This window comes from Furipterus horrens, unplaced genomic scaffold (genome assembly GCF_987537825.1).
Source record: "Furipterus horrens unplaced genomic scaffold, mFurHor1.1.pri manual_scaffold_11, whole genome shotgun sequence".
Classification (NCBI taxonomy): domain Eukaryota; kingdom Metazoa; phylum Chordata; class Mammalia; order Chiroptera; family Furipteridae; genus Furipterus; species Furipterus horrens.
In genome coordinates, this window is record NW_028327181.1 from 21087555 (window position 1) to 21104165 (window position 16611).

Consider the following 16611-nt stretch of genomic DNA (forward strand, 5'->3'; position numbering starts at 1 on the left):
TTCCGGGTTGTACTTTTACTGTCCAGTTTAATCCTCTTTGCCTAGTCCTTGGTCTTGATGACTTTCTCTGGTGGTTTTTTTTTTTTCTAAAAGTTTTATAGTTTAATGTCTTACATTTAGGTCTTTAATCCACTTGAGTTTATTTTTATAAAAGATGTGAGATTTATATCAAAATTCACCATTTTGCTTGCGGATGTCCAATGGCTCCAGCACCATTTCCACAATGCTTCCTTGAAAAGCAACTTGGCAATATTTATCGTGAGCCTAAAGAATGGCCATAGCTTCTTTTCCTGCTGCTTCTGGGAATTCATCCTGAGGAAATAATGCAGGAACATGAATAAAAGCTTTGAGCTTAGAAAATAGTCACTGTAATAGTTTTTATACAATGAAACATTGGAAGTAATCTAAATGCCCAATGATAAGGAATTGGTTAACTATGCCATACGTGTGGAATAATTTACGACCATTAAAAATGTATTTACTCAATAGCTGTCACCCATTCAATAAATATTTATTTAGTATCCATATGTGTTGGTGCTGAGGATCGCACAGTGAGCAAATTGGACACCATTACTGCCCTTAGAAGCTCACAGTCTAGAAGGAGAACAGAGAGAATAATTTTGCCACTTAGAAAACTATATCCAGTAAACTAAGGGTGAAAACGGAACACAAACTTGTATGCACACAGTGATTGAAACTGTGTTAAAATATATGCATGTGGAAAAGCCAAAAAATTATCATTTTTTAGAATGATTAGAACAAGAGCAGGTTTTTCTCATCCTCATTTGCCATACCTCCCATAGCACTTTCCCTTTATACTGATAACATTGATAAAGATCAAAACTTCAGTTGAGAAATAGCTTCTTGACATGTAAAGGTTAGGAATGTCCATTTAAAGAGGCAACAATCCAAAGGTCACGGGAAAGGCCGCCACAGTTAGGCTTTCCAACCCCTGGCTAAGTCACACCGAAAGACGCAGTCATTCAGCGGGGATCAATGAGGCATCTTCTACAAGGTGACCTGTATCACGTGACGCACTCAGCATGGGTGTTTAAGGACAGTCCCTGGCCTCTCGGGGCACTTGCAAGGAACTCTGATCTCAAGCTCCTCATGCTTAGTCAGTGCTTTGCAGCTTGTCCAGCCCTTCATGTGATCCTCCCAACAAACCTGCGCAGTTGTTAGGGAGGACATCATTGTCCCCACTTGTCAGACAATAAAGCGCAGAGAGCTTAAGCCATTGCCCAAGGCCGCACAGGTCATAAACGGCAGGCCTGGGGTTTGGGATGTGGTCTTCTACCTTTAAGGCCAGTACTGTTCTCAGAATAAATACCGCAACTGCTTCAAGAACAGCCGCGGCGACTGTGGGCTCAAGGCGAGCAGGCGTCAGCTGCAGATAATGAGCATACAAATCATGTGCATGGGGAAGCGTATAGCTGGGCCAGGGCACGGGCTGCTCCCCGGTGGCGTGCTGGGGCTGGGGGGCCAAGGCAGCAAGGGGAGAGTGATGTGAACACCTGGGCTCACCCCTCCTTCCTCTCTGCAGATGGTGAAGGCAATCCAGGTCCTGAGAATCCACCTGCTGGAGTTGGAGAAAGTCAATGAACTCTGCAAAGACTTTTGCAACCGTTACATCACCTGCCTCAAAACCAAGATGCACAGCGACAACCTGCTCAGGAATGATCTCGGGGGGCCCTACTCCCCCAACCAGCCCTCCATAAATCTTCACTCACAGGTAACACACAGGGCGGGGTCCTGGCTCCTAAGCCGGGTGCAGGAATGTCTGCAGGCTGCCTCAGCAGACCCTTTCACTGTGAGGCCCTCCTCTGACAGATTCCTCCTTCTATTCACCCACACCCTGGTCCCTTTTTGACCAGCACTCACCATGACAGGGCAATGGTATTCCCTTGAAGATGACCAGATCCAAGAGGAACAATGCGCAAAGTGATTGCTGGCTTCCTGGCCCGAGATACCCCAAGAAATGAGTACAAGAGTTAAGTAGGTGGAAAGTCTTCCTGGAGGTTGAGGCAGGGACAGAGCTGGGGGTGGACTCAGACATCCCAGCCCCACAGACGTCTCCCGAAGGCTTGCTGAGCTCACTGGTTTCCTGAGGAGGGGGTTTTGGGGAAGTGGCCCTTCCCTGGATCTTGCCCACCCAAAAGATGAAGACAGCTCCTCATGGGGCTGCTTCTCCCAGGGTGTTGTCTAGTTGCTCGCGCTATCTAGGCACATCTGTCTCCCTAAGGTTTAGGGCCACTGCAAATGTCATCTCAGGCCGCTGTTTCTCAGGAGCCCCCTGCCACCCTCATCCTGTGAACTGGGAAACGTGGGAACCCGTGGCTCTGTGTTCTGGGTGAGGATGGGCTCTTCTCTCCAGGGCAGACTATTTTCCCAGAACCTGCACACTAAGAAAACTGCCTGGTGACACCTTCCTACCAAACTCGCTGGTATCTACATAAGCCATAGGCATCCCACTTTCTTCCCTCCCACTGAGTTCCTGAGTCCAGGATAGACCCATGGAGGCTCCCCAGGAGGGTCCCAAAGTAGCCTCTTCCCATAAGACAGTCAGGCTTGGGATGCGGGTAAACCTTCTAAAAATGGTTGGTAGGAAGCATTGGAAAGAGCGCCTAAGAAAGGCGGTGCTGTTTTTAATCCCTAAGTTTTAAGGACCAACAATCTCAGTTGGTAGAGGCAGGGGAAGGGACAGGGTCACCTCTAGAAGGCCAGCCATGCCTTGCCCATTTGGACAAGTATCACATCACACCCACCTTCGTGGGATCTCTGTGGGTCATGACAGTGCATGGGACAGAAGGTAAGAAGTTTATTTCCGCTCCCCATTGCTTGAAATCACCAAATCACTTTATTACAGATCTGAAAACAGCCGCCCAGACTTCTGCTTGCTAATATTCTCTTGAAATAGACTCATTCCTTCAGAGTCTTATTGTACTTTCCCTTATGATCAAAATTAGCAAGAAACTTGCATAAAAGAGGACAATAATTGCTCAACGAGCATCTCGTTTGTAATTTATTAGTTTCTATTATTGTGGGTTACCATGGTGATGCTGCACAGCCCGGGTGATGGGAGAGATGCAAGATAGGCACCGAGGAGGCTGTGAGGCCTCACCAAATGGAGATGCACATTTTTATCAGTAATTTTCATGAAAATAATAAGTGAGGAGTTAATGAGATGGAAAGCCATCCTGTGGCTATTGTGAATTTTTTTTAAGTGTTGATCTAATTAGAATGCATCGGTCAGGAAAAGTAATGAGGGTTTAGTGCCTCACAGAGATGTGAGGATCATATCAGAAAATTAGCACCAGTCTTTGGAAATAATCAGGTCCTGGGAGAGGTGCCGGGTTTCTCCCCCCTGGGCCCTCCAGCTGTACCCTGAGCTCTGGTGTTGGGGGTACAGAGGGGCAGAGGGGAAAGAGAGGATGGCCAGAGGGCTTAGCAGTCACAGCGACCCCTCAGGGTTGGGGTCCGTGTGGTCACTGGAGATGCAGAGCTGGCAGAGGCGCGAACGCGGGCTCCGGATGGGCAAGGTCTCAGGGACGCGGCTGCAGAGCCGGTCCTCCTGGGGTCAGGGCACTCGGTTCCTCCGAGATCCAAGGAAAGAGCAAGGAACTTTGGTTGCTGTCATGACCCAGATCAGACCTCTACCTGACCAGGAAGCTGGCCCTGAGGGGGCCGCTGCAGAAAGGCTGTGACCCACTTAGAAAGAAATCAGACAATCAGGCGAAAACAGACACACCGGGAAAGAGAAGAAGAGACACTGGGTGAGGTATTTCTCAAACCCGTGCTTTTATTTCCTCTGACAGCCGCCACCTACATAGCTCAGGCTTCAGCAGGCAGGCCACTGCCAGGGCTTCCTAGCCTGCTCTCCAGTCCGCTCTGGCTGTCCTCACACACACTTGAATGCATACACATGCACTCATGCACACACGCACACACATGCACACGCACTCACTCGTGCACACATGTGCACACACACCTCTCTGAAGCTGGATTTGCCTTCCTACCGCTCTATTGCATCATTCTCCTGCTCAGAAACTCTGATTGCCCCCAACTTTTCACATCTCTCCCCATCACATTCAGGGCCCTCCCAGGTCACCCTTCTTGCACGCCTGTCTGCTTGGGTGATGCCCCCACACCTCTGCAGACCCAAATCCAGCCTCGTCCCCAAGGGCAGGAAAAGGGCGACTCTCCCAATGGAAGTTCCTGATAGCCTGCCTGGAATGGACTTGTCTTTCTCTCAGCTCATAGTTGGAGCACTTTGGGCCATTTATATGGGGAAGATCACATGTGGTTTCCTGTTATGATCCCTGGCGTAAGCCTCGTTTTCCTCTCCTGGGTAACAAATGTGATTTGAGTAGGGACAGACAGACAGACGGTGGCTACCCCAGGGCCATGGGCGTGAGAGACGTCCAGTAAACATCTGTCAAAAGAAGTAACATGATGAGAACAATGGAGAGAGAGACGGAGAGGCAAGAGGAAACAAAAGAAGTAACATGATGAGAACGATGGAGAGAGAGACGGAGAGGCAAGGGGAAGCCCAAGGAGAAAGAAGAACGAGAAGGGAAAGGAAAAAGACAGATGCCGAGGGGCTTGTTCAAGGTGGAGGCAGAGAAAGCCTCGGAGGAACTGGAGGAGCTAAAGGATTGAAAGGACAGGGTGACACTGGGGAAGAGACTTGGCCTGGAGATGGGGGTGAGGTGGAGAAAGACAGAGGCAGGAAAGACGGAAGGGGGACAGTGGGGACCCCGAGAGGGAGGCTGTGGGTCAGCGTACAGCCTGAGGCATGTGGAGGAGGCGAAGGCCAGCAGGATGTGCCACGTGCTGTCCCTGAGATAGGCTGGGGCTGGCATGGGCCTTTCAAGGGAGGACAGCCCCAGGACTCCCAAGAGACTTTTCAGTGCAGGAGGGGCCTCGAGATCAGGGAACAGGAGCCCATATGGAGAGGGAAGAGAAAACCAGTGTCTGGCGTGTCTGCGTGCATGTGTGTGCATGCATGTGCGTGTGTATGCACATTCGTCATGGTTGGGTCTTAATCCCGGCAGCCTGAAATAGCAGCACCAAGTCCCAGCCTGGTCTGGGGAGGGGCGTCTCCACTCTGGAACATGATCCTCAGGATCAACATTCCAGCAGCCTGCCTGCTTTGTTGCGAACTGCTGGCTCATGGTTTCCCCGTGTACTCATCACTCGGCCCTGTACTGCAAAGTAGATGTTTCTTAATTCAAATGGGTCCCCCTCGCCACCTCCTCCGATATCATACTGTGTCCACACCCAGCGCTATGGGGTCAGGGTCTGCTCCCCACTTGGTCTTCCGTTTCCGATGTGAGTTTTCTCTTTGGGGCTACAACAGGGATGAGGAGTAAGGAAGACTGCATCTGTCAAGCTGGAGAACTAGAACAAGTTTCAGGGATCTGGGCCACAGTCTGTTCTTTCCACATCCTTGGGAAACCACCCTACACTGCCTGCACCTAAAGACACATGGGCTTTCTGATCCCTCAGAGCCCAGGCTTCTTGCAAGAGCAGCAACCTCAATAGAAGGCTCCTATTAGACTCCAGCTCGGGGCTCTCCTGTCCTTATCTAGATGGCACAAGCTAAATGATTCCATGAGCGAGAATCTAACTCCCACCTCACCCAAGTATTACTATGACCTGAAATCCATCCCTCTGTCTCCATGGAGATTTAAACCTCAGCTCTATGCCAGCAAACCGGCTGAGCCACAGTTCTCACTCACTGGCCAAGCATTTGTGGGGCACAGATCGTGTGCGCCACGCTAGGTCCTACGAGAACACAAGTGAATCATGCAGGAGAAGCTTCCCATCTCAGTGAGAGGTCTATGACTCACAACTGAGGAGCTAAACCTGGGAGCCATAGAAGGCTCAGGGTCAAGGGAGGACCAAGGAAAGTCAGGAAAGGAGCCTCCAAAGAGACTGGAGGAGCTGTGGGACGGGGTCTGGATGGAGAGAACCACTTGTGTGGTTTGAGATTACCCTGTCACCACTCATCATCCTTCTTCCTCCCCCAGGGAAAGCCCAGACCCAACCTGCACCCCCTCATGGCCAGGGTCTGTTCCTGCCCAGAGACAGAACAAGCAAGCCTCAGAGTGGATTAAATAGGCAGCAGGAAGGTTTTGCCCATTGTGATTGGAGAAGTTGCAGACCACTGGCCTTGGGAGGACTTCCTGGGGGAGGGAGCATTTCCAGCAGGCTTTTTTGGAGAGACTCTCTGTGATCTCCAAAGGTGAGTGTTCTCAGTATAGCAAGAAATCTGGGAGAACGTAAGGAACAGAGACAGCCTTTTAGAATCCCTGGAGAGAAGGAGCATCTATTCAAGCACCTATTGAGCCTGCTCAGTTCCAACCATACAAAAAATGGCCAGGACCTCCAAATATAGTGATGGAGCGTGTCTTGCAACCAACTTTGGGGGGAGGGGTGATGCTTTGAAGCTAATACTGATGTCCAATTGCCAAAGATTTTAAAGGTGGTGCAGAGTGTACGCAATGGGGTAAAGGCTGGAGAAACAATGGAGACAAATTGAGTAGCCGGCCACGTCTCGTATTGCTCAGAAGAGACCTGGCAGAGAAAGGAGAGAACATCACAATTCCTGATGCCCCTCCATCTTGAACACTGTATGTACCAGGTTCTTTACATGTGTCACCTTATTTACTCCTCGCAAAGTGGCTGCAAGGGGCACATTATTTTCTCTATTTTGCACCCGAGGAAAGGGAAGCTCAGAGAAGTTAAGACATTGGCTCGCTCAAGGTCATGCCCCTAATACGCAGCAGAGTCTAGGAGGGATTACTCCAGAGCTGATGTCCTGCTTATCGTAATAAGTCCTTTCATGTTTTTTGTGACCCATGGGAAGGATAACCAGGGACCCTGGGGCCTGGATAAGGAAAGGTGACCCTACTAGCTGTAGCTCAGGGATTTAAAGAGTAGAGAGGAAGAACCCAATTATTAGGAAGCAAGATTTTGGATTTGCTAGTCTGTTGAAAGTCGGGAGAAGAGAAGTATCAAATGAACACAATTCTGAGATTCTGGGCTTGGCCCACCAGCTGTAACTCTCCAGCTCTGCTACTTCCTGAAAATAGAGGGGACTAATCAGTCCTTTCCTCCTTGGGAAAGGTGGATTTGCCTATTGACCTACACAAGGAGTTTGCATTTTCGAGATTACCAGGAGGCCAGGGAGATGGGGGCCAGTCAGCTCAGCCAGGCCCCCGAAAGTTCTGTCCAGTGGCCGAGCACCCTGGGGCTCTGACCAGGGAGCCTTACTGCGGGGAGGGAGCAAGAGAAGGAGGCCTACCTGCAAGAGAACCGCTGAGATGAAAAGGGGACACCCCCAGACCAAAGGGATGGGAAACTGAGTTCTGGGAGTTACCCTGCCTAAATCCTGCCCTAGGCCTTTAAGCCCTCCTGCCTGCCAGGTCCTAGCCCTCAGCCCCCAGCCCCCAGCCCCCAGCCCCCTGGCCCGGCAGCGCGGGGGGGGGCCATGAGACTGAGAAGATGGCCTCCCAGCCAGCCCAGTGAAACCTGAGCAGTCTCTCCTTCCGTGAAGGAATGTTCCTTAAGAGCTGCAGCTGCTCTGTGTCCCCACAGGCCAGAGGGCCTTTCCCTTGAGCCTAAAGCCCCCAGCAGGAGCAGAATAAGAACCGGATTAGGTGGCTGTTTACACATGATTGGCTTCCCTGAGTTTGGGAACCCAGCGTTTCCCAGCCTAAGACAGGACGCTGGCGCTGCCAGAATGAAGGGGCGCTGCCAGAATGAAGGGGCGCTGCCAGGAACGCATGCCAGGGGACAGCAGCAACCTCCCCACTTCCTGAGGCACACGCTCACCCCCATCTCAGGCCACAACCCAGGCCCACCACATAATTACTGAGCATCTACCATGTGCCCAGCACTGTGCTAGGCAACTTGGGGGAATTCAAATGTAGACCCTTCTTTCCCTCAAAATACCTGCATCCAAGCTAGGGAAACAAGACGCATGCGTAAGGAAAAAACACTGTACTATACGTCCAGTACTGCAGGCCCACAGGAAGCATTAGAGTCAAGGGCACCCACCGGCCGTGGGCATGCCAGGGGCTCGTTTTCCAGCAGAAGTGAGGCCCTCAGAGTCGTCTCCCCACACCCAGCTCTAGCAAGTCAGAGAACAAACCCGCTCTCCAGGGAGCAGGGTGAGGGTGGGGGTGAGGGCCCAGGGAGGCTTTGGGGAGCTGATAGGAGCTGGTGGATCAGCAGAGACGCCTAGTGGCCGGGCATGTGCATGGCAGACAGCTGGGGCCCCGGGTGCTCTGTGCTGGCCCCCTAGTCCTTCAACCCACTCACGTCCCACTCACCCACACAATAAATCTTAGGGAACGGCATTGCTGTTTCTAAAATCTTCAGGTGGAAGTCCTTTGCGAGTCATCCAGTGTATTCCCCCGTTTCCCAGGCATCCTGGTACAATAAAAAGTCCAATGTTCCAAAACAGCTTAAAAGGAAAATTTTTCTATCAATTCTTTCTTTCATTCCTCGTTTCTTTCTCCCATCACAGTTTATTCCAGAAGTGTCTTCCTTTGGTGGGAAGTAAGCTGTCCCAGGCAGCATGAGCTCCTTCCCCATTAACCGTGAAGTGTGGCTTGTGAGTGGCACACAGTACCTCCCAGGCTGACTGCAGACCCAACGTCCAGGTCACAGCCACCTGTGCGCTCCCCACCCGCCCCCACTGCCATCCGGGTCCACAGGTGACTGCAGAGCCTTTCACGTGTTCTTAGACAGGTCTTCCTTTTGAACAAGTCATTTATTTTTGTCCCAAAAATGAGATTTGGAGGAAAACTCACCAGTGACCACCATGGTCCAGCAGGAATGACCGACGGCCCCGGGCAGTGAGGGCTCGCAGCTGGCACCTGGGTGCAGTCCAGGGGTGCAAGTTCACAGCCATGTTTTGAGCCACTTCCATCCTGCTGGGCTCCCACCTGCCAAACTCTTGGCATCTTGGGGAGCCGGCGCCCAAGGAGCAGGACAAGGCAGCGGTCAGCTTCCCTCTGACTCCTGAGTCACCAGGTCTGTGTCCTTGGAGACACCATCCCTGGGAAACTGTGAAAGTTTTCAGCTTTTTGGCCTATTTCCTACCAGAAAATAAATCTTACTACTAGAGCGGAGGAGGCCGCATACTCCCCAGTCCGGTGGCATGGCCCCACCATTGAAGCCAGGAAGATGCCCAGGTTTCCCTGGCTCTCAGCAGTTTCCAGAGGCTTGGGGACGCCAGTGCCGTGTTCCTGGTGGGACACAACGAGGAGCTCTTGGGCTGGATGTACAAGTTTCAGCCCCTGGTTTCTGCGCAATTCAAGGAGAGATGTGAGACCGGAGGCTAAAAAATGTCACTAGAACTGTCCCAGATGTGCTCCTCACCTCGTTACGGGTGCTAAGGAGCCTGAGAGGAAACAGATCTATTTGGGTCTAGACGGAGCTGCCTGCACCTGGTTTGATGAGCCCCAAGGGGAAGTTGCCGAGAAGATAATAACACCGTGTGCTTAGCCGACAGTTTCACCCCAAAGGGCTCCCACAGCTGCCACCGTGGCTCCCTCCGTGGAAAGACCTATGGACCGTTTCCAGAGATTCAGAGACTGCGGTCTCCATAGAGACAGAGGTTCAACCTGGAATAGCTGCAAAGTCAAGCCACGGAGCTGTTCTGGTGCCACAGCTTCAACCTCAGGGGTGTACCTTCAGCCCAGAAACGTCTTAGGCAGGGAGGCAGGAAGGAGGGGGGCCCGTGGCAAGGGCTGACCTCTGGGGCCAGGTGTGCAGCCACACAGGCATCTCGTCAATGGCTAAGGGAAGAGCCCAAGCCGCTCTGGGACAGATTTCAGCCATGGCTGTGCCTCTCCTCGCTGTGCGACTTTAACCAGAGGAAGTGGAGAATTATTCATTGGGACCTAAAGGTGCCAGTCACTGTGCTCACGGGGAGGCCTGGCTGTCTGACTCCACAGCATGTCTCTCTGTGTGAGCTTCGGTGCTACGCTCAGAGCCAGAGAACCTGGGTTCGAGGCACAGAGACTTGACTCCAGGAAATAACTGCCACTCTCTGGGCCTCAATTCCTCTTCAGGCAACAAGAGGCCATGGGGAGATAAAAACGAAATAGCGCGATGAAAGCATGCTCGCTGACACTCAGTGTGTGTGATGAATAGGTAGTTTCCAGACCCACCTGGTCTTCAGGACCACCCAAGGTAGGTTAGTGAAAGTACAGATTGCTGAGGGTCTGGTTCCATGGCTCTAAGAACGTGCGTCTTTGAAAACACCCCAGTGCTCAGCTTGGTTTGTAAGTCAGCCCATATTTACAAATGTAAGCAGTGAATAACATTTCCCCAGACCTCAGGGATGCCAAGATTTTGCTTCTTTTTTCTGCCTAGCCAAGATGTGGCCAGCCTGGCCCTGCCCTGGCTCTCTACCCTTCAGGTCTCTGTTCCGTTCCTTTGCTGATAGCACTTGGCTGCCTCCCAGCACCTCCCAGCAGAGACCCAGAGTGGGAGGAAAGGGTAGGAAAAAAAAAATGTCTGATCCAAGACATACAATGCCCTTAGTTACCCAAACAGGGTAGGCTGGCATGGAGGCGGGCCAAGCCACAAGGCCAAGGACCAGCCAGAGTCTGAATAAACAAATGAAGTGTCCAGTGACAGTGATGGTCAGTCACCCTTTTGCCTCTGCGTCAGAAAAAGTGTGTTGGTTGAATCCCCAGGCATATGTCTTGTATTTATCTTACTGACTTGGTGTCTTTCTTACATTGTTGGATAGTTTCTCTGGGGAGGAAAATCTGGGACAACCCCCCCCCCTTTTTTTTTTTAAGATTTTATTTAACTATAGAGAGAGGGAAAGGGAGGGAGAAAGAGAGGGAGAGAAACATTAGTGTGTGGTTGCCTCTCGCACGCCCCCAACCGGGAACCTGGCCTGCAACCCAGGCATGTGCCCTGACTGGGAATCAAACCACTGACTTTTGGTTCACAGGCCAGCGCTCAATCCACTGAGCCACACCAGCCAGGGCTGGGACAATGTTTGAAAAACCCCAATATCCTTATCCACTGAGGGTCACCATGGTGTGGATGAGTCCAAACAAGAGATCATTGAAGTCATTGCCATGGGTTTTAGGGTGAGCGCATGGAGGGACATCCTCCTCTCTCAAACTTATCTTCCAAGTTCACTTTAGCTTCATATAACATCAGTACTGTTCACACCCTGTGGGAACGGTTGGCTGAGACGTTGGACAAAAGGAGCTTGACCTTGAAGCAGATGCATATGGGAAGACTCAGGCTTGCGGGGTTATGGGATGTCAGCACTGGCAGACACACTCTAGAATCAATGAGATAGAAGGGCCCTGACTTGCTGGTTCCCAGAGCCACTGCCTTCACTCTGGCGCCCATGCTGCCTTTGCGCTTCTGGGTTTGGGTCCTCTGCTCACCTTGCCTCCTCTATTTATTGAAACCCTGTGACTCAAGGAGCACCTTGCAGCCCAGTCCTCGGCACGAGGTGAGTGTTCAGTAGTGGTGGATGAAGGAGGGCTGTGAAGTCCTATTGCTGCTCCCCAGCAGGGGACCTTGAACAAGGCACTTGTGTTTCTAAGCCTCAGCTCCTTATTTGACCTCAGGAAGTTGGAATATGTGGCCTGTAAGGGCCCTTCCAGTTTCTAGGCTTCTGCAAGTCAGACTCGGTGTTAGACTTGCACTGTGTAAGTGAGGGGGCCACGAGCTCTGCTCAAAGAATAACCCTCGCTGGCTAGGAGGCGCTCCCTGAGTCCCAGAGAGGCAGAGGTAGGACGAGAGCTGCCCTCCCCTCCCCCAGGGTCACGGCAGCGGAGGTGAGCCAAGAATAGAAGCAAGGCCTCAGACGAGAGGCCTTGCCAAGCATGGATGGGTGGAGGACAGTCAGCAGCTCCTGTTCCTGGGGCCGCTCCTCCAGCTCTGGGGCCAGGCCCAGGGCAAGAGGGTGAAGATGGCAGCTTTGGAGGAGATGCCCAGGGCGGTTAATTTTAATGAGCTGACCAGTGAGATATCTGCTTTGGTGCTGACCACCCCTTCCCGAGAGGCTCTGTCACGTCCCTGGTACCCGGCTCTGGGAGGTGCCCCATGTGGCTGTGCCCTGGGCCTGGTACTCTTCCTGTGTCCGTTGCCGCAGGTGGGCAGTCAGTGGCTGAAGGTGTCCCCCCAACACACGCGTCTCCTCACCCCACACTCAGACCTTCCCTGGAGGTTGAGGCCCCAAGCTCCTGCCAGTCCTAGAACAAAAGCTAGGAGGCTGGGATCTTCTTTTCCACCTCCCCTCTTTGTTCTCAACGGTGTACCTATCTCAATCCTCACGCACATGCCTTAGGGACCCAAGCTTTGGGCGTGGGAGTGTCCACTCCTGGGGGCTGGCGGACATCGGGGTCACACCCTGTGTTCAGAGGGGCTGAGAGACCCCAGCAGGTCTTCTGCGGCTCCTTGCACAACCTCATCTGCTGCTTTTCTCACTTTCTGCAAATAAAGCCTGGAGACCCCAACCTGTCACCCACCCAGCTCCTTCCTCACGAACTCCCTGAGCACCCAGCCCCCAAGCAGGGAGGGCTCACAGCCCCTTCTTGCAGCCTGCGGCTCAGCCTCCTTCCCCTCCGGCCGCAGTTTCTCAGTGTCAAATCTGAGCGCCTCTTTGCCCAGCTGTTACACGGCAAGGCAACGAGGGGAGCAGGAGCCGGGAGTAGTGGGGGAAGGGTCTTCTGAGCTGCTCTGGCTCCTGTAGAAACTAACTGCGAGGCTGTGCACTGGGGAGGTGGGGCTGCTAGGTTGACAGCCTGGCGCGAAGGGACCCCGTTTGCCGTGGGAGGCCGTATCGGGGGCCTAGGAAGGAATCAACAAGACAGGAGACAGCTGAGGCCATAAGAGACACCCTTTGAAGATGGGCCATGAAGGGGCTAGGGTAGCTATTTTGTATTGTTATCTCGCAAGTGTTTGAGTAGCTACCATGTGCGAAGGCTACAGAGATAAAGCTTAGCGGTTGCTTTGTGTGTAGACTTGGTGTAGTAAGTGCTGTGATTTAGGGGCACATGGAAGAGACAGAGGCGGGGGGCTGGGGGGACATGTGGAGCGGACTGAGCGTTCAGGATGACGGTGCTGGGATGCAAAGTTGGTTCTCAGCCCCCCGCTGCGCATTAGAATCACCTGGGAGCTTTCAAAACCCCAACAGCCCGGCCAACCCCCTGACCAAGTAAAATGAAAATCTCTGGGGTTGGAACTCAGGCATCAATAGTGGAAATTCCAAAGTTGAGGCCAAGGGGGGACCATAGTGGGGGGCTCATGGGGCAATTTATGTCTCGGGTTCACAGGGTAATGGGGTGGCTAAATGGGTGGCTGTTGGTTGGTTGGCTGGTTTTTAATATTGAGCCTTCTTCTTCACTTTTTCTAGAAGCCATGAGAATTGCCTTTTGGATTTGGACCTGGGCAGGAGCAGGAAGGAGGGAGGAGGGAAGGCAGGCAGGAAGCGGGGAGGGGACAGGAGGAATTGGGCTGTGGCCTTGGAGCTCTTAGCAACATGGCCATGAACCACAGCTGTCCCGCTCGCTTCCAGGACCTCCTGCAGAGCTCTCCCAATTCCCTGTCTGGAGTCTCCAATAACCCCCAGGGCATCGTGGTCCCAGCCTCAGCACTCCAGCAGAGCAACATCGCCATGACAACTGTCAACTCACAAGTGGTGTCAGGTTGGTGCGGGAGATTGTGGGGACACCCCTGGGAAGAGGAAAGGTGGTGCCAAAGGGATTTCAGGGGTGAGGGGCCAGCCACCACACAAATGTCTTAGGAAACAGGAGGGGGCTGCCCACTGAGTTTCTTACCTGGAGTATTCTGCACCAAGCCTCGATTGTGATGGGGGTCCAAGTCTCACGAGCCCCTTGGAAACCAAGCAAGGCTATTGTCCCTTCTCCCAACACATTGCCACCCCCACCCCACCCCTTTCCACAGGGGCTGACTATCTCCAGAGCAGGAAGCATGTGAGGGCCCTCTCTCCCACTGGCCTCCATGACAGGGGACAAAAACACTGGTTGTCTCCTCAGGTGGAGCCTTATACCAGCCAGTTACCATGGTAACCTCCCAGGGTCAGGTGGTTACCCAAGCAATCCCCCAGGGAGCCATTCAGATCCAGAACACACAGGTGAGTGTGTACAAGTGTGCACTCGTGTGCGAGGGTGTGAGGGAGGGCAACCGCTTACCATCTGCTCACAAGAAGTTCATTTAGTCCTTCTTATTCTTCTAAGAGGTACCTCGCCCCCACTTTACAGACAAGAAGCCGGGTGTTGGGGGGGGGGGGGTGGTTACCAACTCCTGGGATTCCGCTGCCTCCCAGAATCCAGGTTCTTGCACTTCCTATTTCTGGTCTCCACCTGGAGCACCTCTGGAGACAGAGCCCATGCAGCAGGGGCTGGGCGTGGGGGCGGCAGGGGAGAGAAAGAGGATCTAAAGTCAGAGGCCTGAGATCTGACATTGACTCTGTCACTGTGGGTAAGTCCCCTGACCTCTCTGAGCCGCAGACATTTTATCCACAAAAGGGGGATTAGCACTGAGCCCCTGGCACAGCCCTACCAACCTGCAGGGCTGTCTCGAGGGCTCACCATGGTCACCGACTGGAAGTCACTTTGCAAACTGTCACCTCCTCCAGAAATGCTAACTATTGGATGGTTTATGGCAAATTTGTCTCTCTCGTATTCTCTGCATGGATCTGTTTCCTCTGCCTCCTCTCCCACCCCATCCTCCCCCTCACCCCTCCCTCCTTCCTCTCCTCTTCCCTTCTTCATTCTCTGAGGAGCCTGCAGGAGCTGAGGGGACAGGTGACCTCCCAGGGCCCTAGAATGAGTTGGGAAGGAGGCTGGCAGCAAGAGCCTGCCATCACTATGACAGCAGGCCCCTAGCGACCGGCCCACCAGGCTGCTGATGCTGGCTTTTTCTCCTTGTGCCCTGAAGGTTAATCTTGACCTCACTTCCCTCCTGGACAATGAGGATAAGAAGTCCAAGAACAAACGGGGAGTCCTGCCCAAGCACGCCACCAATATCATGCGTTCTTGGCTCTTCCAGCATCTCATGGTGAGTCTGTGTGTCTCGGGGGTGTGGAGGGGCGGCGTGCAGTGAGCAGCCCTCGGGGGCACCAGCCTCCAAGGTCACCCCAGGTCTACAGAGGGCATGGCCTCAGAGAGAGGCTCCCCATCGGGATATCACCTTGCCAAGGCCAGGCCACAGGACACCTGAAGCTGGGAGACTCTCAGGTGCTTGCTGCTGCTGCCTCAAAAACAAAGGGTGTAGGGCAGACATATTCTGGGGACCTAAGTACTGGGCAGGTATGTGGAATTGTTTTGTGAACAGAGTGAGATTCTGTGGGGCTGGGGCCGTGCTTCCTGGTCCAGCCCCCCGCCTCCTGCAGCAGCATGCTCACCCTGCCGCTCTTCTTGTAAGGAAGAAAATGTTCGCCCTCTGCCCTGCTGTTTCCCAGAGTCCCCACCGCTGGACAGCGGAGCCCTGGCTGAGACCATCGACGCTGGGGGGCAGCTTCCCCTTCTAACCCGCTCAGTTCTGCGATGCAGAGCAAATGCTTTCACAAGCCTCTGTGGCTACTTTTGTGAAACGGAGGCAAAGCTTTAGGTTTAAATGTGATGTTTATAAAGGGCCTGCTGTGTGCACCAGCAAGCTGGGAGCCAGGTGTTTCCAGGGTTAGTTGCAATAGCAGGCCTTTGGTTGAATGTCAAGAATCACTTCAATGACTTTTGTCCCCTAGTGCCAAATGAGAGCCGTCGCAATAAATAAAGGCCAGTGACTGGGCTGAGTGTGTGTGTGTGTGTGTGTGTGTGTGTGTGTGTGTGTGTGTGTGTGTCCAGAATGGGGAGGTAGATTCTCTGAGCACAGAGGGGCTCCCAGCAGTCTGGAAGCTCTTGGCTTGGCCTGGCCTGGCCTGGCCTGAGGGGACAGAGGTACACAGATACCAGACAGATGCCAAACTTGGGACTGTAACTGTAGACATAAGGTGGCCTGTGAAGTATGGGAAGAACCAGGGGTGAGGAAGCTCTTTCTCAGTCAAATGGCTCATGGGAATCAATCGATTAGTCAGTCTGTCAGTGCACAGTCCCTCATGTGAAACGGAAGTGCCTCCAAAAGCCATGGGGCCAGGCCAAGGCGGCGGCTCTCAGACGTGCCACCTAGGGACTGCGCCTCATGAATGTGGTGTCCCTAGTGGATGGGAAGAACTGCTCTGGGGTGACTACTGACTCCCCACACATATCCCCGCCTAGGGACTTGGGGCCACAGATGTTTGCTGAGGGAGCACATTTTGAAAACACCTCCAGGGAACAAACAGTAACCTAATTGGGAGAGAAGGGGCTGGGAAGCTGAGGGTTAAGGTGAGAAGAGCTTGGAACGACTCCCTGAAGCCAAGGCATCAGGCCCAGGGCCAGCCTCAGGCCTCTTGGGAGCAGCCCTGACAAGGAGCCCGAGCTGCTGGTGGGGCACCCAGGTCTCCTGCCTGCTCTGGTTTCCACACTGCAGGGGAGCTGGTGGGCTCTGACGGGCTCCAGGCCCTGGGAGCCCGTGCCCACGCTGCAGCTCCCAGCCCCCTGTGGGAAGAAGAGC

General features: G+C 53.2%; 1 protein-coding gene across 1 annotated transcript in view; it reads left to right on the forward strand.

The window, feature by feature from the left end:
• PKNOX2 (PBX/knotted 1 homeobox 2) overlaps nucleotides 1–16611 on the forward strand; it is a 239233-nt gene that overhangs the window by 206118 nt on the left and 16504 nt on the right. Inside the window, exons 7-10 of the mRNA XM_090290476.1 lie at nucleotides 1544–1732; nucleotides 13574–13703; nucleotides 14055–14152; nucleotides 14959–15078. Coding sequence (XP_090146602.1) covers nucleotides 1544–1732; nucleotides 13574–13703; nucleotides 14055–14152; nucleotides 14959–15078 — 537 coding nt within the window. The remainder of the gene's footprint in view (nucleotides 1–1543; nucleotides 1733–13573; nucleotides 13704–14054; nucleotides 14153–14958; nucleotides 15079–16611) is intronic.